This window comes from Mus musculus, chromosome 2, assembly GCF_000001635.26.
Source record: "Mus musculus strain C57BL/6J chromosome 2, GRCm38.p6 C57BL/6J".
Lineage (NCBI taxonomy): Eukaryota > Metazoa > Chordata > Mammalia > Rodentia > Muridae > Mus > Mus musculus.
The window spans coordinates 90,476,258-90,503,183 of record NC_000068.7 but is presented as its reverse complement, the minus strand read 5'-3'; the positions used below and the strand labels follow the sequence as shown (position 1 = coordinate 90,503,183).

The 26,926-nt window shown below is 45.9% G+C and overlaps 1 protein-coding gene across 6 annotated transcripts in view; it reads left to right on the top strand.

Annotated features, from left to right (window-relative positions):
• Nucleotides 1-26,926, top strand: part of Ptprj (protein tyrosine phosphatase, receptor type, J) — a 150,939-nt gene that overhangs the window by 77,511 nt on the left and 46,502 nt on the right. For 2 of the 6 annotated variants that reach the window (XM_006498993.3, XM_006498992.3), the window contains exon 1: nt 24,062-24,217. The exons of 2 other annotated variants lie outside the window; for them this stretch is intronic. In XM_006498993.3, the coding sequence (XP_006499056.1) occupies nt 24,065-24,217 (153 nt within the window). In that variant the 5' untranslated portion in view covers nt 24,062-24,064. Of the gene's footprint in view, nt 1-24,005; nt 24,218-26,926 lie in introns of those variants that run through there. 2 more of the 6 variants (XM_006498994.3, NM_001135657.1) reach the window with 2 other exon arrangements.

Genomic DNA, 26,926 nt, shown 5'->3' with positions numbered 1-26,926 from the left:
AGGGTGGTTCTGGGAAACTTGCAGGTTCCTGAGACCCTTTTGGGAGCCTGCAAGATCCTAAGTATTTTCAGAATGATAGTAATTTGTTGTTTGTTTCTTCTTAATCTCTCCAACATGAATCTTGGTGAACTGGTATTTTCCAAGCAACCAATGCTTGATGACAAAGTCTTGTAGGGTAAAGAGCTGTTTCAGAGTGGAGCAGATACACTATAAATATAAGCAGTTGTAAATTTATCAGTTACCAAACTCAAGGTGCAAGAGATACAGAGAAGGATGGATTTTCATATGAAAAGCTCATAGATACAGTCTTGGCTTTCACAACACAGCTAATGGTCTACTTGTTGAATTACAGTGTGGCACCAAGAAAAATGCCTATATTTATCAAAAAGCCCATAGAGGCCCTCATTTTACCAGAGCCAATGATTGCCTCATAGTTTACCTACCCACCAAACTGCTTGAAACAGTGAATGAAGAGGCAGATATGAGAGCCAGGCGATTCCTTGAGTATAAACAAACTATGAAAGAGAATTTCGAAAATCTTATATTGTCATTATGCTAATTTTTTTTGTATTGGAAAATATAAATTTTCATAAGATGATTTATGCTAATGTGATAAGTTTATTATAAACAAAAGCTTTTTGAAGGCCTAACCATTTCTCTAATCACCATGGGGTTCCCAGGCTAAAGTGTTTAAGAAGCAGTGGTGGGGACAAGTCAGAGGATTATGGAAGGGACTGCAGTGGTGATGTAGATGGTGCAGGATTCTTTTCTATGTGGGTGATGAGTCTTTGTATCCCTATGTTGGAAGAGGGCTGATCTCTCTGCCTTTCTAGCCTTGTAGGTTTGGGCAGATGCTGTCTCCATGTGTGCTGAGAGTCAGTCCAGCAGCCTGGGTTGGAACAGTGTCTTGGTTTCCACCATCTCTAACATCTTCACACTGGCTTTTTGGAACTTTCTCCATCTGTTAGCTCTACTTGCCCCTTTGGGAGAGATCTGGGAGGACCAAGACAAAACAGGTTTCAGGGGAAGGTGAGGTGGAAGTGAGGGTTGCTTGAGATGGCAGCTTGTTGGGGACCTTCATGTTTGTCTCATGGGTTAGTGAGGTTCTGTCTTTGAGACCTAAGGCAGTAACTGGTGAACGTTCATATGTTCATTCTGGACCAAGACATTTCCAGCCTGTACCCTAGTGCTCTGTTTTCTTCTGCTGTAGCCTGGGGTGGCAGTGATGACCTTACCCAGGCTCTTTTCCTGGGGTTTATGCAACATCTTAGGTCCTTGGCTTGGGGCTGCCTGCCTCTCCTGACTGACTGGTTGGTCTGCAAGATGACACTGTGTGTTTATTTTAGTTGCTCCTTTATAACTTCCTGCTGCGCTTTGCAGAGCAGTGGAGTTTTAAAAAGGCTGTCTGTGTGTCTCCAACTGAGCCAGGGCATACACTCAAATCTGTTTTATTTCTAACCTCGAGACATTTCAGGGTTACTGTGTTCCTGGTATTTTTGCAAATCTTTGATAGAAAATGGGGAGGAGTTGGGTTGGGAGAATTAAATAAGCCAATTCCTGCAGTGCATTGATTATTTTTATTATAATTATCATTATTATTCTGATGAATGCTATTTCTCTAAAACAGCCCTGAGAGATGATTCGGACAACTCATGTAAGCTCATTCTGCAAGTGCTCTTCCTGTATACCAGGCACAGTTGCACATTGTATTTGTGAGCATTGCAATGTGTCGGAGTGTAGCCACTGTTCTGTAGCTGGGAAGAGACATCGTGATCAAGGCAACTCTTATGAAAGAAAGCATTTAAGAGACTTACAGTTTCAGAGACTTAGTCTATTATCATCATGGTAGGGAGCATGGCCGTATGCCTGGCACTGGGGCACTGAGAGCTACATCCTGGTGCCTGAAGGCAGGCAGACAGACTGACAGACAGAGACACACAGAGACAGAAAGACACAGAGACAGAGACAGACAGACAGAGACAGACACACAAAGAGAAAGACAGAGACAGACCAGATAGACAGACAGACAGAGACAGACATTGAGCATGGTATGGGCTTTGGAAACATCAAGGTCTACCCCCAGTGATATACTTCCTGCAACAAGGCCAAACCTACACCAGCAAGGCCATGCCTCCTAATCCTTTTTATTCTTTCAAATAATGCCACTCCCTGGTGACTAAGATCTCAACTATATGAGTGTATGGGGGCTGTTTTTACTCAAACTGCCACATCATGATTAGGAATGCCTGTGACAGAAGTTCCCAAACACTGGTTTGAAATGGATGAAAAGACTAGGTTTGAGCTTATGAAAAGTCCCAGTACTCATGAGGTAGAGGCAGGTGTGTTCAAGGCCAGCCAGGGCTACCTAGTGAGATCTTGTGGTGGAGAGGGACACGGACAGACAGCCACAGACAAACTGACTGTAGTTCTCAGGAAGGTAAATGTTACAGTTTAAAGGACCATCACGTCAGAGTGTGTCCTTCCTCCAGCAGATGACCACCTTCCAGTGGGTGGCCCTATACCCCGAGTATCTGGGCAGCATATTGGACTCTGGGGGATTATTAAAACCCCTAGAGGACATAAAGTTGGGAAGGGGTGGATCTGAAAGAAATTATGAGAAGTGGGAAATCAAAATACACTGTATAAAAACTGTCAAAGAATTAATAAAGCATATTAAAATGTGGCCTTTATTTGTGGGGAGCAAGTATTTACTTTTATTATTTTATATAAGACAATAGGTAGTTTTTCTTTGTGATTCCTGTGTCAGCCTTTATTATTTTGGTATGTGTAATGTCTGAAACAACCTTTGTCTAGGAAGTTCTGAACCCTAATACAAAACCATAAAACGTCAGAGCTACATGGGCCCTTAGGAATTAGGCATATTATGTGCATTCTTTAGTTAAAGAACCTGAGCCTTACAGGAGGTTTGCAGCTTGTCCAAGATTACCCTGTACAGTCAAGGTGAGTGAGGGCTCACATTTCAGATGGAATGGCTATGAGCACTGGCTTGAGTCAGCCACACCTGTGCTTACGTTCTTCTTCGGTTTCTATCAGATGAAGCTGCTGTACTTCATCTATTAGATGACGATTTGAGAGGCTCATCCTGTGGTTTAATGAGATGATTTGGATCAGAAGGACAAAGGAGGCTCTCTTTCCCCTCCTCCTCCCTTTCATTAATACACAGTCCTTTTGATAAGTCAGTGAGGGGCTTCACCCAGAAGAGTATATTTTTAGCAAAGTTTCTCTTAGCTGATGGTTTTGCTCCTTCACTGTCCAGCGGTTCCAGAGATCTGAGATCCTTCTCCCTCCTTTTCCAATCTCTGTTCCTAGGCACAGGTCTTAGAAGGGTAGGATAAGGACTGGAGAGAGAGCTCGGTGGTTAAGGGCACTTACCACTGTAATAGAGGACCCGAGTTCATTTCACAGCATCTACATCCTCATAACCATCTGTACATCTAGCACCAGGGGATCCAACACCCTCTTCTGGCCTCTGTGCATACCTGCCCACATGTCTGCTTGTCTGCCTGTTTGTCTGTCTGCCTGTATTTCTTGTCTGGTCTGGTCTGGTCTGTCTGTCTGTCTGTCTGCCTGCCTGCCTGCCTGCTTGCCTGCCTGTTTGCATACCTGCTTGCCTGCCTGGTACCCCAGTCCCCAATAAAAATAAACGTTAACAGCAAAGGCCTTGCCCACAGTCAGACTCTGCCCTTTCTTGAGATGGCCTGCTTTTCTTTCCATATCCAAGATGATTGACAATGATAATAACAGTTATACCATTTTCTACCTCATTTGGGAGTTGAACCTTTTAATAGAGTTTAGACTGTGGTGCAGTCATTACCAGGACATATTGTGAGGTTTTGGGACTAAGGAACATCCCATCTCTCTCTTGAAGCTTTGTGTAACCACCATAAGTGATTTTGTGGGATATACTGTAGTCCTGACCTACATTGTGCAGTACCAAGCTCTCCTGGAGACTCCATCTGTTCACAGAGGATGCATGGGGACTTGGCACATGGCCCCAAATCATCTGGCTCGATGCCATAGATTTATCTTGAGATCCAGGCATGGTGATGTGTGGTGATGCCCATCTTTGTCTTTGTGACCCAGTGGGTCATGACTACTAGAATGCCCAGCTGTACTCAGGTCTCAGGGTCCCTTCTCTATATGCTTTTGCCATTAAAGTGTATCTAGTGTTTCTCAGGATAGCTGCATTAGGTCCTCAGCAGGGCCTGTGTTTATGCCGGCATGTTTCTTTCCTTTGCTTGGGGCGAAGGGGAGAAATAGCATGTGGGTTCTTTTCTCAGGCCTCTTGTGCTTGGCTTCTGGGGATGTTAGAAAGCACAGTTACATCCTAAGGAAAATCGATGTTGTGTTGTCTTCAGCCTAGTCAGCTGACAGGCTTGCTCTAGTCATTTGTGATGAATTTATCATCTTTCATTTACTCAGGTAACACCCTCCTCTCTCTTAACCTTAGTGTTACCCTATCCTTGGTCAGCAGGTTGTGGCAGGGAGGGCTGTCTACTATCTTTTATTTTTGAGATAGGATCTCTCTATGTAGCCCTGGCTTCTCTCTAATTCTCTGTGCAAGCCCAGTTGGCCTCAAACTCACAGAGATCCACTTTCCTCTGCCTTCTGAGTGCGGGGATCAAAGGTATGCGTCATTAAGCCTTCTATGTCTGTTATCTTGAGGAACACTTGAACATTTTATTTAGGCCATTTATTTATATCCAAAATGTGAGTTACTTGGAGTTAAATAAAATTTCATTTTTTAAAAAAAAATTGTAAATGAAGCTACACCTTGGGCCAGCAACCCCTGTAACCACCTGCAGATTCCATTTGTAATCTATCAACATTTTTTTTTTCAGGTTTTATTTTTTGGGGAGTTTCTCTTATAGCCCAGGCTCACCTCAATCAAGATCATGATACTCTTATATGCTTCAGCGTCCCAAATTCTGGAAGTACAGGTCTCATCACTGTGGTAGAATGTCCTCTGAACGTAACTGTTACCGTCTTCATCAGCTGTGACTGCTCATGTGCATTCCTCTAGATTGGGCCTGTCGGCCGGCCTTCCCTCATAGGAGGCAGGGATGCAGAAGGCCCAGCAGCCCCTTGCTTGATATCCCAGCCACACCCTCCTGCACCTTCCTGCCAGCTGCATGGCATTCTGTTCTAGTTGTTCATGGCCGTGTGGTCTTAGGGGCTAGACCAGTGGTTTTCAACCTTCCTAATTCTGTGACTCTTTAATATAGTTCCTCATGGTGTGTGACCCCCCCCTCCCGCATAAAATGTTGTTGCTGCTTCATAACTGTAATCTTGCTACTTCTGTGAAGTGTAATGTAAATATCCAATATGCGATCCCTGTGAAAGGTTGAGAGCTGCTGAGCCAGACTGAGTGGGTGTATGGGATGTGGAAAGTTACCTGAAGTCTGGCCAAGAGCCGTCTATGCAGGCATGAGGAAGTCCTAATCCTCTCTGGGTGAGACCTTTGGCAGTATCCCAGTTTTAGGCTTAATCCAAGGCCAGGAAACTTATGGGTTCTCCAAGTTGGACTTTGGTGGAATAGTACTTTGGTCTCTCATTGCAATCTTATCTAGAGTAGGAATCCCCTCTGGAAAGGTTTTATTTATTTATTTATTTATTTATTTATTTATTTATTTATTTTATTCCTGTATGAGGGAGGACACATGGACGTGTGCATGCTACTAGTAACGTGGTTGTTTGAGGACAGAGGACACTTGTACTTGGGGATCGAACTCAGTTCTTCTGGGTGGGCAGCAGATACCTTTACCAACTGGCTTGCTTGCTGGCCCCAACTCAGTTAAAATGTGTTAAAAATGTAGTTAGGGTCATGTTATCCATATAGGAACTTTTAAATGGAGATGATGCATCTGTTGTAAGGGTCATGTGATATGGAGCGTGTTGCTTCGTGCTCCCCCACATTGCTGTTTACAAGGCCTGAGGGGGATTTTTATGGCAAATGTGAGTGTGTGAACTCAAAGGCAGACTGCTCTGTCCTGGGGTCTTCAGACAGCCAGTGAGTGCAGAGCCTCTCCCCAGCTACACTCTGGATGGTGGTAGCCTCCTTCAGAAACACTGTGGGGTTAATGACGGCCCACCTGAGGCTCTTTTAGAACAGCGCTGCTTTGACACAAGTTGACCGTTACCACTTAAGAGAAATGAGGGAAAACATATTTTTCAACAAAGCAGCCATCTCATTCTGACTCTGTACCCCATTAAGGGCACAGTTTTGTTTCCATTGAGCTCTGTGGTTTCTCATTGGCTTGGAAGCAAGCCCCGCCCCTTCCAGATACAGCATTTGTCTGCTTCGGGCCCTTTCTTCTCTTCCTGGTGTGTTCATTTACCCCTCTCAGCACTGAAGACAGATGTAGTAAGAGGTGGTTTCTTCAGGGAGAAGTTAGGCTGCTCTCTTCTTTCCCAGACTCTTGGTTCACACTGGCCTTTCCTAAAGCTCCCGCACATAGCAGGTTCTGGCTAGTGGCTTTTCATTTCGGTCTTGTCTTTTCGCAGAGCTGAGTCCAGTGGTCCTCTTCAGAGGTGGGGCTGTGCACCAGGCTAGCCTGCATGTCCACTGTGCTCTAAGACCAGAAGTGAGAGCACTGGAACATTCTTACCTTTTCTCAGAGCCTGTGGGCTTCGTGTGATGCTGTGGTAAGGAGTACCACTTCCCTTGTCTTGGGGTTTCCTCCTGGAGCTGTGTGTCACCTGGCCCTGCTTGCCTAGGCATGTGGCCAGTGATCTACATTTTTGAGTCATTCAGGCCGAGTCCTTATCCTGCTCTTGTGGCTTCCAGAAATTTAGGAAACCTGCAGGATTTGTCCCAGCAAACATCTGGTAGTGGTAGGGCTTCCCCAACCTGTGATTCTGTCATATTGAGTTCTAAGAGAGTTCAAGTGAGGGCACTGACTTATCTGTCTGGAGATGAGGTGTGAGTGTGTGGGGTGTTTCTTTATTCTGCAGTGAGCAAAGTCCTCCTGGCTTTGGGTGGAGGCTTTAGGGGAGGGTCATGCCTCAAGGAGGAAGACTGTATGAGGAATGTTTAGAGCTGCAGGCTGTCATGGCCTGGGTCAATTCTTTCCATGTTTGTACCTTGTAGTCCCTATTTGTGGAAGGGAGCCAGAAGCATCCCCTGTCTCATAGAAAGGCCACTGTGATTTCTCATGAGATTGATGAAAGTTTCCTGCCATATAGAACTTTCTATATTTCTATTTTCCCAGAATGTCACTATCATTAAGATATAAATTTGCATATTTTGCTAGGTCCCTTGAAGAGTTAACTGTATAAATGTATGCATACAATAAAACTATGTACATCAGGGCAGGATAGGTCATTAGGGTGGTGTTGGGGAAAGTCTTTTCACCATGGCCCTCTTCTTAAAGACAGGTCTGGACCAGCCCCCTCTAGGAGAAAACCAGACTTGTTTATGTCACAACTCTCTCTTGGCCCCAGCTGTGACCTTTTGTTTCTTCAGGTGACTGAAAAATTCCCCAAGATCACTTACTTTCTCAGGATCGGAGTCAGACAGGGAGAGCTAGGTGAACCTTTGGAAGGGAGGTCTTCTGTGCTCAAAGCTTATTTGCTGGGACCCAACATGGGCATCATTGATGAGCACTGCTCTGAAGCTGCTTTATTCTGTGGGCAACATTAAGCCTTTCTGATGAAGCCTGCAAGTTAGAGTCTCTGAGAACATACATTGTATTTCTGGGTCGCCCAGGATGCTGTTCAGAAATGCAGGTGCTTCTTGCCGATATTATGGGTCAGCAGGTTAATTGTCAAACATTATAGCATATATGCTGTTGAACCAAGCATGTTATTTGTTAGACTGGCAGTTCCAAACAACTGTCATATGTGTACTTCTGCAGAGTACATTGTCATATTCGAAGACTGTTTGAGGTGCAGCAGAGCAGTTAGGTGTGTAAACAGTTGTGTGAAAGTCATAGGCAGGAAGGACAAAAGAACAGTGGCCCAAACCAGGCCATGTAGATCCAGGACTAGAATGTGGATTTTCAGGCATTCAAAGGATCTTTGAAGGCCTTTAGATCTGCTGTGGAAGGTAGGTAGGCTATGATCCCAGCCACCTAGTGAGCTATGCCACTCCAGCCCTCCAACCTCATGACTTAGCCATCAGCCAGCCAACCACCTCTACCCAGCTTCTCTGATACTCTTTGCCTCTTTCTATCTCTGTGTCTCTCCACAGTCCTTTAGTGTCCAGGTTCTTGGGCACGTTCCAGCTCCCACTATGTGCATAAGCCCGTGAGCCGCTTATAAATATTCCCTTTACCCTCCTAGTGAAGAAGGGATTCTATGGTCCAAGTGCTGACCATTTGAAGAGAACCTTGGATTTGCTTGGCTTTGACAAGCCCAATCATTTATGAGTTTATTAGTAGCAGATGACGGGACGTGGTTCTCATGACTGATGGCAGCTCACTTTTCTGTTACTACATCAGCTGAAAACCATTTTTTTTAAAACCTAAGATTAGTATGTATCTGGAGAAAGCGACTGAGTCTAGGCTGTGTGGATGTGCCTGGGCCAGCTGATTACGATCTGTATTAAATGACAGAATGTGTTACTTTGCCCTTCCTTTCTGCATCTGGCCCTAGCCCATGGTATTTATTGGGCACTGTATGACTTTTCTTATTGCTGTGACAAAATACTTCTCATAGGCAATGGAATGAAGGAAATAAAGGAGGGGTCCTTGGTCTCACGGTTTAAGGGTTTACAGTCCCTCACAAGCATGGTGGCAGACACGCCTGGGCACATTGTATCCTCAGGCAGAAAGAGGAGATGGAAGATGCTACCCAAGCCCAAGGAACGGTACAGCCCCCATCAGAGTGGGTCTCAGTTAAGTAACCCAATCTAGAGAGTCCCTCACAGCCATGCCCAGAGGTTTGTCTCCTGGGTTGTTCTGGATCCTGTCAAGTTGGCAGTCAGTAACATCCATCTCAGGTACACTGTATGCCAGGCACTCTCAAGGCAACAGAGGCTCAATAAGGTACAGCCTTGAACTCACAGTGTACCTGGGGAAATGAGGTCAACACTAAACAAATACCTATAGGCTGGTTTAAGTGAGGTATTGAGCGCTATGGAGAGAGCACTGAGGAAGAGGGAGGAGTGTTATGTCTCGCCCCTTGCCGCCTTCCTGTCAGTGCTACACTGGGAAAGTCATCTGGCTTCCCTAGGTATCTTTCTGTGGAAGTGGGTCGTGCTTGGTAACTGCTCTTCTCCTGATGAATGTTAGCTTCTGTCAAACATTAGCTCCGGATGATGACAAGAGTGGATTGTGTCAGTGCCTTACAGATGTATGTCGCGTGTTATTAGAAAAAGTGTTAATAGTGCAGTAACAAAGTAGAAGCCCCAGTGATTTCAGATCCTCACTGTGCCAGTGTTTATCCCGTCTGCACATTAAGTATTTTTTTAAGCATATCTGCATATCTCTAGGCAGCATGTTGGTTAGCTCTGTTTATTAAAGTGAGTCTCACGTAGTTTTCTGTGGTATACTTTCAACATCCAGTATCAGCCTTTTGATATCTAGTTTGTGTTGTAGCAGCTTATTTGTCTCCATTGGTGCGAACCATTAATTGGTAAGAGAATTTTGAACTTTAGCAAAGTTTCTGAATAATGTGTGGTTTTTTCCCCTTCATTTTTATGGCCTATTGGATAAAATAGAGATATATACATATTACTCTACAAGTCTGGTATACACAGAAGCCATTGTGTGTGCATTTGTGTGTAGGGATAGAGGACAAGGGCATCAGAAACCTCAGTAAATTTTCAAACAATGCTATTAACTGCAAATCCAATGCTGTAATGAATTTACCTTAGCACTGTGAATTCATTCATTCTGCCTAACTACACACTTGAACGTGTTAGCCTACATGTCCCCACGCCCCACACTACCCTTTCACCCTGTGGATTTGATTTGTTTTCATTATATTTTGTGTGTTCCCTGAGTATGTGTGTGGTGTGCATGTGTGTGTGTATACATGCTCATTGGTATGTGGCATATATAGGTGTGTGTGGATAGAGGGCAGAAGTTGAGTTTCTATCTTCGTTGATCTTCTGGTATACTGAGGCACGGTTTCTCACTTGACCCAAGGGATGCCCCTGAGGCATCTCCTCAGCCTTTGACTTGTTTTTAGATTCTATGTGCAGCCAGACAGTCACTGTGCAGTGATGGAATGCTGTCTAGCTGTGGTCCTGTAAGATGAAGTTGACTGGAAAGCAGTACAGGTAGTCTTATACTGGCTATGTGACCTCCTGTGAATCTTGTGTTTACCCTGTTTCTTGTATTGAGAGGCCACATTGTGACCTACATCATCTACATTTGTGTGAAGGACACTTTATGGTGTCTTTACAACAGTGAAAAGCCTAACAGCCTTGTTCTTAGAATGTACTCTTACCTTTTAAGTATCAGGTGACCAGGAGTGGGATTGTAAAATCTTTCTCTTCCTGCCAGTCTCTGTTTCTCTAAGTAACAGGCTTTCCTTTTTAAAGGCTGAACCTTCATCTCTTTCTCTTTCCATCTCCTCTTTATTCATTTATCCACTTGGGTTGGTTCCTGTGTCGTGGCTGTTGTGGACACTGCTGCAGTATGAGCGGATTGCCATTATTAAGGAGGTTCCTTCCCAGCTTAGGACTCTCCTCCCAGGAATGTGCTGAGTGTGGACAGACACCTTTGGGATATTGTCCACATGATCTTCAGGCTTCTTTCAGTTACTTGATGCTGTGATTAGTGGCATGTATCTTGTTTTTAAACCAATGTATTCCTGAGGTAAATTGCCTTGGTTGTGAGACTGCTGCTTTTGGGCATCACAGATTTCTCCTTACTAACATTATTCTGAAAGGTTCGCATCTGTGATAGTGACGTAACTGATAGGTCTGTAACTTTCCTTTTTTCCTTTGTACTTCTTTTGGTATTGATATTATATAGCCCAAAGGATGAGGAAAAAATTCACCCTTAAAGTCTGCACGTAGGACGTGTAAGATTAGAGTGTGCACAAATAAAGAACTTTTCCAAGGAGACATTTTATGGTGTGTTTCAGGAACGCTATTAAATCTTTAATTTGATTCTTTATATATTCTTCATTATGTAAAACTTGTAATGTTGGCAGCCTTCCATGTGTTCCTTTACTCTGCCAGTTTCCCTTATCTTTATGACATCTCCAGGAATATAACCTCTGCTATTTAATAGAGATGAATCGTTAAATGGTTGTCGTTTACAGCGGCACATCCCTGCGAAGCAGAATTTTACTGATCTCATGCAACCAAATGCAATGCAGAAACAGGTGAAATGTATTGTTAGTTCATTGTCAGTGTTTTATAGACAGAGGATAGTCTGTAACAAAATACTACAGGCTTGGAGCTTTTCAGTTAGAAAAGGGTTTGCTTTGCAAGCCTGAGTTAGGATGCTTAACACTCACCTAAGAAGCCAGTGTGGTGGCATACACTTGTAATCCCAGTGCCAGGGAGGCTGAGTTCAGTAAATTCTTGGGCCTCAATGAGTAGCTAGGTTAGCCTATGCTTTTTAATCTCAGGAGAGATTTTGGGAGGCAGAGGGGCAGAGGGGCAGAGGCAGAGGAGCAGAGGGGCAGAGGGGCAGAGGCAGAGGGGCAGAGGGGCAGAAGCAGAGGCAGAGGGGCAGAGAGGCAGAGAGGCAGAGAGGCAGAGGGGCAGAGAGGCAGAGGGGCAGAGGGGCAGAGAGGCAGAGAGGCAGAGGGGCAGAGGGGCAGAGAGGCAGAGGGGCAGAGGGGCAGAGGAAGAGGGGCAGAGGCAGAGAGGCAGAGGCAGATGGATCTCTGTGAGTTTGATGCCAGCCTGTTCTCTGTAGTAATTTCTATGCCGACCAGGAAGGACTACATAGTGAAATGCTACCTCAATCCAAAACCAAAACCAAAGCAAAGCCAACTGACCAAATAAACCAAAAATCCCAAAACCCCAAGGTGGCTGCTGCCTGAGGAATACCCAAGGGTTATTCAGCACAACACAAAATCAATGTGAAGCTCAAAAATGAAGCTTTCCCAATCTTGCTACCCGTTCCCTCTGATCTTGTTTTTTTTTTTTTTTTTTTTTTTCTTTTTCTTTTTCTAATATATACTCCATGGAGAGTACCTTGCCATTCTAAAGTGGAGCTGGGCAGCCACTGGTTGCTGATGGCTCCCGCAGCCCTGGCACTCTGTGGTGGAGCCCTCTTTCATTACGCGTCAAGGTGAGTGGGGCAAGCCTTTGACGGACTGTGGTTAGAGAAAGCCCAGCATTCACCAGCGTCACCGCTGACCCTGTCATCTCTGCTGAGCCGAGCAGGTGTGGCGTGAGCTCAGCTTCCTTTCAGCCCTTCCTTCTCCCTGGTGGGCCGTTGGCTCCTGAGTAAGATAGATACATGCAGTAGAAGAGCTGTTAATAGCATTTACTCTGTCTTAATCCTTTTTAATCCCATTCATATTTCAGAGTCTGAAACTTGGCAGGATGTCAGAAGCCACACTGTGAGCAGGGAAATTTTTTCTTTGAACAGCAGGAACCTAGTTTAAAAAATTCTCTAATATTTAGTTTGTTAAAACATAGAAGAGAAGGAAATTTCTCCTTAGATATCTGAGTGTCATTAAGAAGTCTTGCTAGGGCTTCATATTTTTTTCTAACGAATGACAACAATCAGTAGCAGGCTTAGTCATAGTGAGATATCTGTGGCATTGGCTTCCTGAGTGGAAAAATTACCAGAGTCAGTGGCTCTCTGTCCGATGTCACACCCATGGGGACTTTGGACCTCATTCTATTCCTGATGAGACATTCGCTTTCGTTTGGACTTGTCAGCCTTTTTGATTAATGGCTATTTCTTTGCAGATTTAATGCAAAAACATTGTGGAATTCTGGTAAAATCTAGGAAGACTTAGACTATGTTGAGATTTGTCAGATCTGGGACTGGGTAGGCATTTTCTTTCCTACATTTACTGCAGTGCATATGTGTATCGGAAAGCCAGATGTGGCCTGTAAGGAGCTTGGTTGCTGTGTGGAAGTCCTTCGTCATCCAGCCGCTCCTGAATGCTAGGTTTTGGATTGGACTTTGGGTCAGCTTCAGGGTAGTGAGGATGGATGCCCAAGAACATGTTGTCTTCAACTTCCTGGCCTTCCTCTTCCAAGTTCTGGCCTTTATTGGGCAGAGACGGGTCTTGTCTGGAGGGCAGCCCTGTCTGCCATTTGAATCCCAGCCCAGCCCTGGGGTGTGAGGGCTGGCAGGGAGGGGTAGGCAGGCCATTGTAGGAGAGAAGACTGGGAGCTCCTGGAGGAACAGTTAGGGTTGGAATCAGTTGTGTCTTTTAAAAATTTTACCCATTTTGGACTTGTCTGTGGAAGCAATTAGGGAGATCACAGGACCGTTTCTGATTCTTGATTCTGTGCAGTGTCTATTCAGAAAGATAGAAAACAGTCAACTGGAACAGGGGATTATTTGAGCACACACAGAGTCCTGTTGTCTCAGCAGCATGCCCTCAGACAATTTGCCTTTTAGTGAAGTTTAAACCCATGAAAGGAAATAAAAAGTGTTTTATTAGATGGCGAAGAAAGATGGACTGGGCTTAGGAGACTTTGGGAATTTTAGTTTTTTTTCTTTGTTAATGCCAACTTTGGAAGAGGGCAACTCTTTCTGTAATGCAATTTATTTGTACAATGTGGTAATTATTGCTAATAGTTAATAATTATCTTCAGTTGGACAAAATGTCAGAGAGAGAGAGAGAGAGAGAGAATATGAATATGAGGGAAACATTGCTGCTTCTGAAGAAAGGTGTACCTTACGCATGGGGCCTGCTAACGTTTATGAAGTGTCTGCTTTGGTGGATCTAGCTGGGTAGTCAGGCCAGAGCATTTCTCCATGAATATGCACAGACTGAACCTGTGGGAGCACTGAGGACTCACTGAACCTGCGGGAGCACTGAGGACTCACTGGACCTGCGGGAGCACTGAGGGAGGACTCACACACTTTTACTAAGCTGTTAAAGAGGCAGGGCAGAGACACCAACCCAATGGGAACTTGCATAACTGTTCCTTTTTTTTTTTCTTCTTTTTTTAAAATTTCATTTCCCTTTTCCTTTTTTACTGTGAAATACTGACTCATTCAGTTTGGCACAGTTCAGTGAAGTTTATGAACTAGGTATATGTCCATCATGCCTTGTTAAAAGTGTGGTTTTTTTTGTTTGTTTGTTTTGTTTTATGTTTTGTTTTTGTTTGTTTCTTGAGAGCACATAAAGCAAGCCAGGAGATGCACACGTGCTTCGTGGATGGATAGATGGTGCCAGTCACAGGCAGGGAGAGGGCTTACTATGTGCTGAGTAGCAGAGATCTGGGCTTTTTGACCTTGATATGAAAAATGTTTCAAGTTCTTAGTCAGGGAGGAAAAATCACTCTTGGTTTCAATTCCCGTGCAGGTCTATGGGGCTATATCTTAAAATATGCTGCTTTACTGGATCTTTCGAAGGGAGAACTGGACAGGTGCTCAGCAGCATACTGGATAGTTAAGGGGACCATGCCCTTTGGCCTTCCCCATCAAGACAGGCCCGACTAGGGCAGGAGAGATGGCTCCACAGTTCAGCCCACTTGCTGCTTTTGAGGAGGACTTGGATTCAATTCCCAGCAGACACATGGTGGCTCATAACTTTGCCTGTAACTCCAGTTCTAGGGATCTGATGCCTAGAACTTTCGGTGCTAGTCATACACACGGCGCACTTAAATACATGTAGGCAAACACACAGACACATACAATAAAAATAGATCATCTTAAAAACGAAAGCAAAACCCAGGCTAGCCTGATTGAAGGACAGCTGGAACCCACTGGGCAAACCTAGCCTATGTTCCAGAGAAGCAGGCCCTCCCTTTGTTTTAAAACCATTAAATTTTCTTCAGTTTATTTTGAGTTTTCCTGTCACAGCAGCCTCCAGTTCAGCCCGTTCGTTGGGTTCGTTGGGTTTGTTGGGTTCGTTGGGTTCGTTGGGTTGGGTTCGTTGGGTTGAAGCTGTCTCAGGTCCTGGGCTCTTTCCCTGATACACCACTCTTTCTCACCTGTGCTGCTGCAAGCCAGCTGCTCTCCCACTTTGCAGGGTAGGTGAGTGTCCGAGAGACCTGATCAAGTACAAGGTTCAGGCTGGGTGAAGGTGGGTAGGTCTGTCCCTTTGTTTTTGTTTTTTTTCTTTAAAACCATGTGCCACAGATGGTTTTGTTACTTATTAGAGTCTGACTGGGCTGGACCGACTGTCCAGTGAGACCAGGTCTTCCTGTCTGTCTGCTCCTTGGCGCTGGAAGAGCTGAGGCTGTAGAGGCTGCCGCAGAGACCAGCTTTTCATGGGTTCTGAGGATCCGAACTCAGGCCTTCTCATACTTTCATGGTGTTAAGAAAAAGAGATAGTTTCAGTGTCTCACACAAAGGAACATGCAAGCAAGCAAGCAAAAAAAAAAAAAAAAAGGTAGCTTGGCACTGCAGTTTCTCTTTGTGAAAAGGTTACACCACCACCCAAACCACAACCCAAACCAGTCTAGAGCTCATACTGGGGAGGTCTGTATTCTAATGCAGTGGGACAACTGTGTCTTTTCCCCATTGGCTGGGGCCTAACCTCAATGTCTTCCTTGATTGGCTAGCTTTAAAAGAATTCTGAGAAGAAATGAAGAAGGTAATTGTTGGTTGGCCATCTCGTGTGTGTGTGTGTGTGTGTGTGTGTGTGTGTGTGTGTGAGAGAGAGAGAGAGAGAGAGAGACAGACAGACAGACAGACAGACAGAGTCAGAGACACAGAGACAGACAGACTGACTGACTGAGGGGTATTTTGTGTAAGCCAAAATTTTATTACTAGGTAGGTTAGTTTAAAAGATTTACATAAAAGTTTTACAAGGTTGGGGAAGATTTATAGAGTATTGACCCTTGGTAGCTGCCTTTGATAGGCAGGAAAAAATAAACATTTCACACAATGGCAAGTACTATTGGGTCACCCTCTCCCCAGCCTCCCCTTCCCACTTCCTGTTCTTTATTGCCACCTCCATCCAGTATGTATGTATGTATGTATGTATGTATGCATGTATCCCTCTATCCAATATCAATCCAACTATGTATGTATGTATCTATTCAACTATCTATCTGTGTATCTACCATCTATTCATATACTTATCACCTATCTATCTTATCTATCAACTATCTATCACTTACCTATCTCATTCTTTTTTTGGCTCAGTTGCTCTCTTCGGTTCTTTACTGCTGCCCAGATCCATCCAATTTTAGTGCCTGGGCCCTTTTTCCATTTTCATCTTTTAAACCCACCTTCCTCCTTATTACCTGTTCACCCACCTGACAGCCAGTGCATGTTCTGTGGTAGGTGTGAACTTCAGGTGAATCTTCACCAAGAAGTGTCCAGCCAGACGGGCAGTGAGAATCCCTAGTGGTAAGAGTTAAGCACCAGGTGCTGGCATATCTGGGAAGGAAACCCTAGCTCTAGTGGGGAGAGGGGTTCTGTAAGGGTCAACGAAGGCTGTCTCATAGATCAGCCAGCCAGGATTGAGAAAGAGGGGCAGGAAGCTCTCACTTTCTAGGTAGTAGGGCTGGCTGGAGCCAGAGTTGGGACTGGCAGCTGGACTATTGAGGAATTTGAGGTATGTGAATAGCGGAAGGGGGCATGTGACATGTGAACTCTTCAGTTTATGTCTTCTTTGCTTTAAAGAGATGTTGGTTACATCTGTTGTTAGGGGAAAAAGTATTTCTGCTGAGAGGTTCAGAGGACAAAGTAGACAGTGGTAGACTGTAAAACACTGGATTTTGCCTAAGGCAAGGGAAGAGAAACCACAGTGATTATGCATTCCTTTGTCTCTCTCACTGACCCTTAAGCAGTTTGGGACTAGGGAAGGAAACTATGTCCTTTCTGTGAAGAGGGGCTGGTGGAAATGTGCTTTGGACTCAGGTTTGTTAGGCCTGCGTGAGCCTCTCTTTCCTCTACCCTCAACAGAGGCAGGCTGAGATAGATGATCTCTAAGGCTTGATTCCAGTATGACTGGTCATACATGTCTCCGTTGGTTGCCTTTGAAGCCCTGAAGTTGAACATGCCTGGTTTATCTTTACACCAAAAAAGGCCAGACCAGCTTTGCCCCAGGCCCTAAGGAGCTGGCGCTGTATCTCAGCAGAGGAAGTGAGTGAGGTTCTGGGAGAGGTGAACTGTGTAATAGTTTGTTCACAAGCTTGGAGCATATATACTGCCTTATGCTAAGGGCTAACAGAGAGGCTCAGGCTGTGTGTTGTTCAGAATCGTGGGGCTGCTGTGAGCCAGCAGCTCCGTGCACACCTGACCGCCCCCATCCTGATTATCAGGATTACTCTCTGCTGACACTAGGCTCACAGTTCAAGTCATTTTATCTCCCAGATACCCAGCATTCATTAAGAAAGGTGCTGTTTCTAATATCTCATCAGACAATTGGAAACCCAGACCAGCCTTGAGAGATCCAGAGTACTTTTTAAAATTGAGCTGAATTAGACAGTTATCCTTTCTCGAACATGCCTTGTGCCCGATAGCATTTCATTGACTTCTCTTGAGTGTTTGAGGAGGCTAAGTAGGGACATAAACCCTGTTTGCAGGTGAGAAGCTTGAGACTGGGTTCCGTGTAGGTAACTGTCAGCTCGAACCTACCCACAGGGATGCAGCCAGACTCTGGCTGCAAGTCTGTTTTTGTGGTTCTATCCAGGGCAAACGTGTGATTTAGGGCAGGACTAAGCCGACTATAGCCACTGCTTGTTTTTGCATGACCCATGGGCTAAGAATAGCTTTTACATTTTTAAGGAGTTGAGAGAAAAAGCAAGGAAAACTAATTTCTTTCTTTCTTTCTTTCTTTCTTTTTTTTTTTTTAAAGATTTATTTATTTATTATATGTAAGTACACTGTAGCTATCTTCAGACACTCCAGAAGAGGGAGTCAGATCTCGTTACGGATGGTTGTGAGCCACCATGTGGTTTCTGGGATTTGAACTCCGGACCTTTGGAAGAGCAGTCGGGTGCTCTTACCCACTGAGCCATCTCACCAGCCCAAAAACTAATTTCATAATGTAAAAATTGTATGAAACTCATGTACTTATGGATGAATAAAGCTTTATTAAAACACAGCCATGGGTGTTAGTGTCCTGGTGGCAGACTTCGCTCTCTACTGACAGACTTGTGTATCCTGCAGAACCTAAGATGTAATGCCTGGCCTTTTGTAGAAGTTGACCGAGCGTCGGATCAGGGCATTCATTAGGCTTAATGGGATGTTAAAAGTAACCAGTCATCTCCTGTGTACTGCACCAGCTCCCCAGTCAGCTGCCACTTGAAGATCCCGGGTCTCCTTCTGTTGTTTGATGTCCTAAGTGTCCTGTGTGCCATGCATGGCAGTGCCCACATGATGTGACTTGCTGAGCTGCCATCTTCTCAAGAGCTAAGTCTCTCGGAGCAGATGCCTGGTTTTCTGCTGAGACCTTGTATTGGATGATGGTTGTCCTCAGGCAGTTCACTGCTAACATCTCACTGGAGGGCAGGTGGAATTCCCTGTGTTGTCTAAATGTGTGGGTGATGCAGGCTTTCACTGAAGTGGAAGGAAGTGGAAGGTTGTAGAGACAGGAAAACCAAGAAGTAACCTTCACCATCACTTGCATTTCTGAGACTATTTTGACACATGGTTAAGAAGGGACTCAAGATCCTAGGCTCTTAGTCAAACCTGATGCCATTGTTGCTAATTGCTAACTTGAGAGTGTGTCCTCTTAATTCCTGAACAGTGCCTGGGTGGCACCGTCTTACATGGCGTTTGCTGTCACTCATAGAGGCCTGCTATGTTGCTGTGAGGAGCTTAGCATTTGTCAGACCTGCTGAATAACTGTAGGGGGTTGGTCTGGTGCTGCTTATATTCAGATGCTAAATTCTGTACCTCAAGATCTGTTTGCTCCAAGATGATCCTTATGGATTCCAGCCTTGGTTGTGTAAACCTTGCTCCCCAATTTAAAACTATTCATTAAATAAAACTGGAGGCAGCCAGTTACAGGGGAAATAGGGAGAGATGGAGTTTGAGTTATCGTGCTGGAGATCGCAGGTAGTGGGCACGAGGACAAGGAGAGAGGGAGAAGGAGATGAAGAAGGTGAAGGAGGAGAAGACGGAGCGAGCAAGAGGTCTTTGTGACTCATATCGGACCAGCAGCACATGTCAGAGTCAGATGTCTCCCCAGGACACCAGACTGCTGGAGGAGAAACAACCCAGAGAATTTCAAAGAGCAAGTGTTTGTTTGGGGAGGACAATTGGGGTAGTAGCCAGAGTAGTGTGTCAGAGATTTAGATTAGGGGTAATCCCCCAGTAATTGTGCAGAGCCTGATAAATAAATAACTATCATTGCTTGGGCTGCATTTATTAGAAGCTAGATGACGATACATTTAATTAAAATATTCTACAAGTAATGAGTCTTTTCTTTTTTTTTCTTCTTCCCCTGACTTAGTAGCTCAAACCAAACTGCTTTGAAGGCCCAGCACACCCAAGCCACAGATTAGATGAGAAAACTCAATAAGCTGTGTCGTTGGCTGTGGGCTTCAGCCCATTGATTTCCTACCCTTCCTCAGTTCTGAAGTTTAGGGGGATCCACGGGGAGGGTGTGGTTTGTGGGAATGTCTGGGATCCTGCGCACACGTGCAGTGACGTAACAGAAGTTCTTTAAAAGCAAATGAGCTTGTTGACCCCGGCACCCATGCCACCATGGCTTCTGGGATCAGATCAGCCCTGGAGGTTGTTGGGTAGAGAGAGGACTGGGAGAGGCTTAGAGGACAGTCAGAGGAAGAGTTGGTTGGAACTGGGTCCTGGATTTTCTTCGCTCATCTGGGAGAAAGGGGGAGGGATGTTAGAGAGGGACTCAGACTGCAGCAGGGCAGTCTCTGAGCACTGGGCCCTAGTGAATGGTGTGTCTTGTCTTCTTTTATCCAGACCTTGAGCAGATGGGCAGTGCACGAGGGAGCTGGTTGGGCTCAGGGACTGGATTCAGTATTCCAGTTTGAGGGTCTGGAGTCAAGTCATCAACTGAAGACCAACAAAATGTCGGTCAGGATTTTGTTCCTAGTGGTGGGGGTGTTTGTCCCACAGGTGGATAACAGATTAGGAAATAAGGAGGTGGTTAGTGGTAGAGAGAATGGTGCCATTTATATTCTCAGTGTGGACGTTGTTGACAAGTGACATTGGCCAGAAGGCTCTTCCTCAGAGAAGAACTTAGAAAGTCAACAGTTCATTGGTGATCATAACTTTTGATTTGGGTAGCAAAGAACAGGTCTATCAAAGGCCACACACTCAGATGTCTTCAGGCAGTTGGAAACATAAATAAATGATCTAAACCTTGAAAAGTCGTACTGTCTCTCAACCTGTCATACGCTCATATTTGATAGAGGAAACCAGCTGTGTGGGCACCTTGTTGCTTGGCAACTGTGCTGCTTGCCCTCAGCATTGGGGTGATAGTACTGCCAGTGCTGTTTGTGCTTAGCACTTACCCCACAGAGAGGGTCACCTAGATCCAATTAATGGCTTGAATGTGGCCAGATAAGAACTTTTTTTTTTTAAAAGAAGACGTTGAACATCAAAATAATAGTAATAAAAAAGCCAATTCTCCCTATTCTTAAGATTTTAAGAAACTTATAATTTTAAGAAACACTGTAGGAAGTTGGGCATGCTAGAACATGCTGGAACATGCTTATAACTCCAGCACTTCAGAGCTAAGGGAGGGGTGTGACAAGTTCGGGGTCATCCTGGACTACAAACTGTGCGTGACTTGTCTTAAAAAACAAACGAACAAAGCACTATCAGTCAAATGAAAGCTACTGCTAGAATCAACAATGAAGCCTCACTTCAGCACCCCCAGGTTTACCTGTGACGAGGAGAAAGGGCTGGGCAGAGGCAACGCCCAAGCCCTTCCAGATCTCTGGGGATCTGTGCTCAGTCCCATGCTGTGTGATCTGGTGGAGGTGCTAAAGTGTGTGAGATCCACTATCAGCCTTCATAAAGTCCACAGCTAGGCAAACCACCACTTTCCATCTTGTATTCTCTGTAGTCCATTGGAAGATTCCATTCATGGTTGAGTTTAAAAGGCTCCTTAGCCCGCCCTTTCTGAAATCTAGAGTGTTTGGGATTGTATGAAAACATTTGCTTAAGTATCTGCCGCACTAAATCTGAAGATTAAAGCTCTCCTGTCTCAGAAGACGAGCAGAACACTCCCCTCGGCTGTCTTGGAACTTGCCATCCTCCTGCATCCGCCTCCTGGGCACTGGCATGTGAACCATGAATACAGTGTAGAGCATCAGGAGAGTCACCTGGTTGCACTCAGATTTCTTGAAAAATTTAAAGGTCACTTGAAGTTTCGTTGCTGTCGTCTGGAATGCACAGACACATCCATGATTATACTGATCTGAAATGTGGAATTGTGTTCTTATACGTTATTCATAAGGCTCTTTTGGGGGTGTGTGGGGGTTGGCAGTAACAGCTCTGGTAAAAATACTGACAGAAGCTTCTGGCCCAAGATTTTCTAAAGCCTCCTTCAGTTCTGCATCTCAGAGTTCGCAAGGCCTCTTTCAGGTACGGCCTCTGACCACGTGTTCCTCTGCACCTTGTGGAAGAGCTCATTGTGCCTCCACCTGCCTCTAGTGCAGCATAGAGGCAGCTGGGCTTTTTTTTGGTGGTGGTACCCATTCCGTCCACTGAAGCTTCACCCTCAGTCTTTGGGCTGTAGAGCTATGGGTGATGCTGACTCTTAAGATGGCAGGATCAAATTCTGAGTCCTTTATTTGCATGCGAGGTAGAGTGTATGCATGCCTGTTCTCATCTTGCCACGCTGTCTGCTTTCCTGCTCAGGCCCTGCCTTTGGGCTCCATGGCGGAATTTAATGCCAGGTACTGAGACCAGTTCACCAGGTGATGCCTGACTCTGGGGCCTTTCAGCTGTGGTACTTGCTGTGTGCGTTTGGTGGGACGCCCCACCTGTGTGCTGTTCTTAGAAGGCAAGGATTTGCCTTTCTGCGGACTGTATTTCGGGGAGCGGTTGGATAATACTCACAGAGAGATAAGCTAGAGCAATGAAGAAAGGTGGCCTTTCACCATCGGACTCAGTTCGCATCAGACCCTATAAAATACTCTTTGATTTTAAACATTGCTTGAAGCCGTTCACATTCTGGTTAATTACGTCAGTGAGTAAATATAGCTGTTGTCATCTGGTGTGTGGGCTTGGCTTTAGAAGGATAAAGAGTCTATTGTTACCCCTTGTACCTCAGTCCGTTTCACTCACCCTCGAGCACCCAGCATGTAGAATAGAAAACCTGTGGCCTCCTCACTTGCTAGAATCACAGGCTGCTCCGTGATTTCAGTTTCTTTTGCAAAAGCTGCTTCATTCATTCAGTCCCAATGAGCTGACACAAGGTGTCCCTCAGGCCATTTGTCACCTTGGCTTTCCTGGTACCTGTTGAGACCTGCTTGCGGATGAGGCTGCAGAGTGCTTCCTGGAGTTAAGGCCGAGGGTTCCAGGGTCAGGCGGAAGGGGTGCAAATCTTTACTGTAAGCTGAACCGTGTCAGGACAGGGACATGATCTCCCAGCTGTGCTGTCAACCTCTGTAAGATAGGGATGACCATGGCGTCTGCTCCCTGTGGTCTCAGGAGGCTTAAGTGAGATGATGAATGTAACACCCAATGCAGTGACAGGCTAGGAGGAGAGTCGATGAACGTTACAGCAAGTGTAGACCTCCCAGGGGGTCTGTGTAGGGCTGTCTGTCGGCCACAGTTTTACATGTTCTGTCAATCCCCTGTCCTTTTCCTTAGTCATATTTCCTAGAGTCTTTAGGCAAGGTCTAAAGACTGCTCATCTAGGCCCCTCTACCCTGACCATTTGCTCTGCCATTTTCTTTGAAGTGTTTCCAGGCTTAAGGTTAAGGTTAGGGTTAAAAGGTTAAGGTTAAGGTGGTCTGGATCACCTTAAGTGCCCCCTCTGCCTTCGGTAGCCTGCACCAATCAAGGATTGAGGCGGGGGTTGAGTGGCATGGACTGAAAGCTTCGAGGTCATCGGGTGAAGTGAAAGGGTAGCTTTGGGGTTTGGTGAGGAAGAAGGGTGTTAGGACAGGATGAGAGAACACATATGGGATATAGATTGTAGATGACCTTTCGTTATTTTGTAATTGATGAAATGAATGGCTTTGGGAGACTCTGAAGCCCCAGAACACAAAGGTCAAGGAAAGTGGAACCTGCCCTTTATTGTTCTTGTTCTCATTTCTTCTTTTATTTTTAAAGATACAGATCTCACTTTGTAGCTCAGGCTGTCCTGGAACTCATTCAGTAGATCAGGCTGGCTTTGAACTCATAGAGATCTACCTCCCTCGGCCTTCCAAGTGCTGGGATTGAAGGCATGTGCTTAATCCTGAACTTCTTGACCCTGCTTGGCTCTCACCCAGCAGATCAACTGGCTCTCTGAAGATAAGCCTGGGTTATCTTCTCTGTGCCCCAACTGACCCCTGCCCACCCATGTGCACCCCAAGAGGAGGCTTACCTCTGTGTTCTGTGCCAGGGGTGCCCTTGATTTCTGCCTTCCTGTTTGGACAATGGGAGATGGGAGAGACAGTCACTTCAGCTTGTCTCCCCTTTCTCGTTGTGGGCCTCCAGGATTCTTGCACATTGCTGTTGCTTTCTCATCCACAGCCCCACCCACTTCCCCACTTATCCTGGCTGAGTGTGACACCTGTATCTGTCAGGCTCCTGACTGACACCGCACACTCTTAAGAAGAGTCATCTGACAGATCTGTTTATTTTCCCATTGAGGAAGGTCCTAACACACAGGGGGAGAGAGAGAGAGAGAGAGAGAGATAGATATGTCATCCCGGTGAATGGATGAGGAGACAGGATCTGGCCTCATTCACCTTCAGTGTTCATGGAAGGCCCTGCTTTAGGCGTTGTTCTGCTTTGTATTCCAAATTCCAAATACAGGGTTCTGTATAGAATCTTAGCCATAATCTGACAGAACAGAAACGAACGTCCGCAGATAACTACCTGTTCTGGCTCTTGTTAGTTCTATGTGTATGGATAATGTCTTGGGAGGTTTTGAAATGCCACAAGCCTTGCTGGCCCAGGGTGCAGCTGCCTCTGCTGTTCAGACCTCAGATTATAAGGACAGAACACAGCACGGAAGTGGGGGGATCAGAACCATGGGAGATCCAGGACGAAGGGTGTGTGTATAGGGGTGCATTTAGGGGTTCCAAAGCTTATAGCCTGAGGGAGTCTGGGATAATGGGGAACTCACACCAGAGAGGGGAAGAGGAGGACTTAAAGGGTCTCTTTTGGTGTGTGGTGTTGTCATGTGGACTGGGGAGACTTCGAAAGGTTTAGGTCCGTGTTCCCAGTGAGGTCTCTGCGGCCTGGTTGTAGAGCAGGAAGAACTCAGGGTTCCTTCTCTTATTCTCCTTCCTCATTTCTTTTCCTCCTCAGAAGATTCCTTTCCCTCCTTGAGCAGGATGGGGAGGGGCTGGGCAAAGACCAGATTTAATTGTCAGAGGAACCATTTGGAAGTGTGTCTCAGCGGCATTTAGTGCATCCACCCTGCGCCTCTGTCAGCTCTTCTCGCTTAGAATCCCATGAAGAAACCCAGTTTACGTAGACTTCATTTGTAACCAGGCCTTGTCTCTCCCCAGCCCCTGTGGCCCCCGGCCTATGTTTCACTTCTGTGGAGTCTCTGTTCTGGATATTTTATATACATGAACAGTCACGTGTCCGGCCTCTTTCCCGGAGTGCCATCTTTTTGAGATTCTTTCACGTATCAGGAGTCAGTGCCCCGTTCCTCTTTTTGATCTAGTGATTTTCCTCTTGTAGAGCTATTGGGTATGTATAGCTATTGGGTACATTTTTCCCTTTTGGCTATGTGAATCGCACTTCTGCAACGCCTTCAACAGCTCCCTGGTGCAAAGGCCGAGATGTCTGGTTCCCCTCGAGCCCTAAGCCCCAGGTCAAACTCCCTAGTCCTCTGTATCACAGCTCTGCTAGGTTACAAGGGAAAGGCTGGGGGTGGGGGGACTCAGAGAAGGGTCAGACCTCAAGCTTGTCTCTGCATACCTCATTATGCCCAGAGGGAAGTGGGGAGTGGAAAGCGCTGGTCCTGTCTCGGGTCTGCAGCATCTCTCTCTGGGCTTTCTCCTCTGGACACAGCTAGTCTCTGATCTTGGGCTGTGTAACCCGAGCAGCACAGACCTTATCTGTGGATGGAGATGCTCATTTTTGTTGCCACCACAGCCATCTGGGCATGGGCACGCTGAGGACTCCTGGACTCCCGGAAGGAATCCTGAGGAATGCTTACTGTTTTCCCTGTGCCACGGAGACTGATTCCAGGGGGAGGGAAGTCTCAGCTCCTCCTCCGGGAGCAGCAGGAGCTGTGCTCCTCACCATGTCCAGCTGTCAGCAGGGAAGTTGTCCCCAGACTCCCTTTCCTGCCGGTAACCTTGGGGTACTCTTCTTGGGCCTGGGAACCTGTCTCCTGTCATCCCGCATCAGGCTTACCGCATCCTTCTGTTTGGAAGGGTGGACTTTCTGTTGATGTCATTTTTAAAAGTATGTGTGAAGTGCCCTTCTAGCCAGGTATCTTGCAGGTGCTGTTTACAGCCATCTTTTTATCTGGTTTGTGAAAGACGCTGAGGTCCTGGCTGTGCCTTCTGTTCACCTGGGCTGATCCCAGGAGAGGAGTCCTTGGCCTTTCAGGATTGCTGCTGTGCAGATTCAGGTTAAGAGAAAGTCACCCCTCGTTGTCCTGTGAACTAGCATAAGTTGTTATCGTTAACAGGTGCAAAAGCAGATAGCTGCGTGGTCAGCAGGGTTGCTCTCTCCTGGCAAGGAGTCTGGAGGTATTGGTTGACTTAGCTCAAGGTTCAAGTTCTGCTCATCCTCTTCCTGGTGCTCTTCAACATGTTGTGAAGCTGCAGGCATCACGGGCAGACCCCATGAAATCCACCATAGCAGCATGGTATCCCCCCCCCCCCCCCCCCCCCCCCCCCGTGTACCTCATTGTACTATCTTTTGCAGACTCTTGATACCATTTTGCTAGGCCAAGTCTTAGTTCCCGTGGCTTCCAAGGAAAGGGCTGACATTATTTGGAAGTCAGGTCCAAGGACTCAAGGACGAGAGCGCAGAGGTGGAGAGGGAAGTTGGCAAGGAGGTGATAGATAACCATGTGCTTTGAAGTGGCCATTGCTTCACCATGAGCTCCAAAGAGACCCAGCCTGCCTTGTCTATCCAGTCTGCCTCAGAGCACGGGGAACCCTTACCATGTTTTTAAAAATCATCATCATCATTAATGGGAAAGGAACATGCTGATATATTTTTTATAATTAACTTTTAAGTCTTCACTAATCACTAGTAATTTTCTCCACTTAGAAGGTGGCAGAGCTGGTAGTTATACACAGGGACTCTGCAGTCTGAGTACCACGGTTCAAATCCAGGCCTGCCATTCACCTCTTTATTAATGAGTCGTTTGAAAGACTGAGTTTGTGTCTGGGAGCATTTTAAACAGAGCCTGGTAGTCAGTGCTCTGAATGAATTGACGTCAACATGCTGAGCACAGGGACTCCGAGCTGTGATTCCTTTTTAACTCCAACAGATGATACTCTGCTTTTGCAGGCAGTACTGTTTACCTGACTCTGAGGGCGTGGCTGCTGCTGTCCTCTTTCTTGGGATGACGAAAGAGGCTGCTAGCTGCGGCATTGGCGCTTTAGACGCGTGCTTGGCCTTTGCGGGTGCGTCCTACTGGGATATTTATGATAGTGCTCTCTGACTGGAGTTACTTTTAGACTTGTCTCTTTTCCTCATTTTTGGCAAACAGCTAGAGGGCAGGATGGTTTCAGGTGGTCCTTAGATGAATGGATTCCAGGAGGGGCAACGCTGTATTGATACCA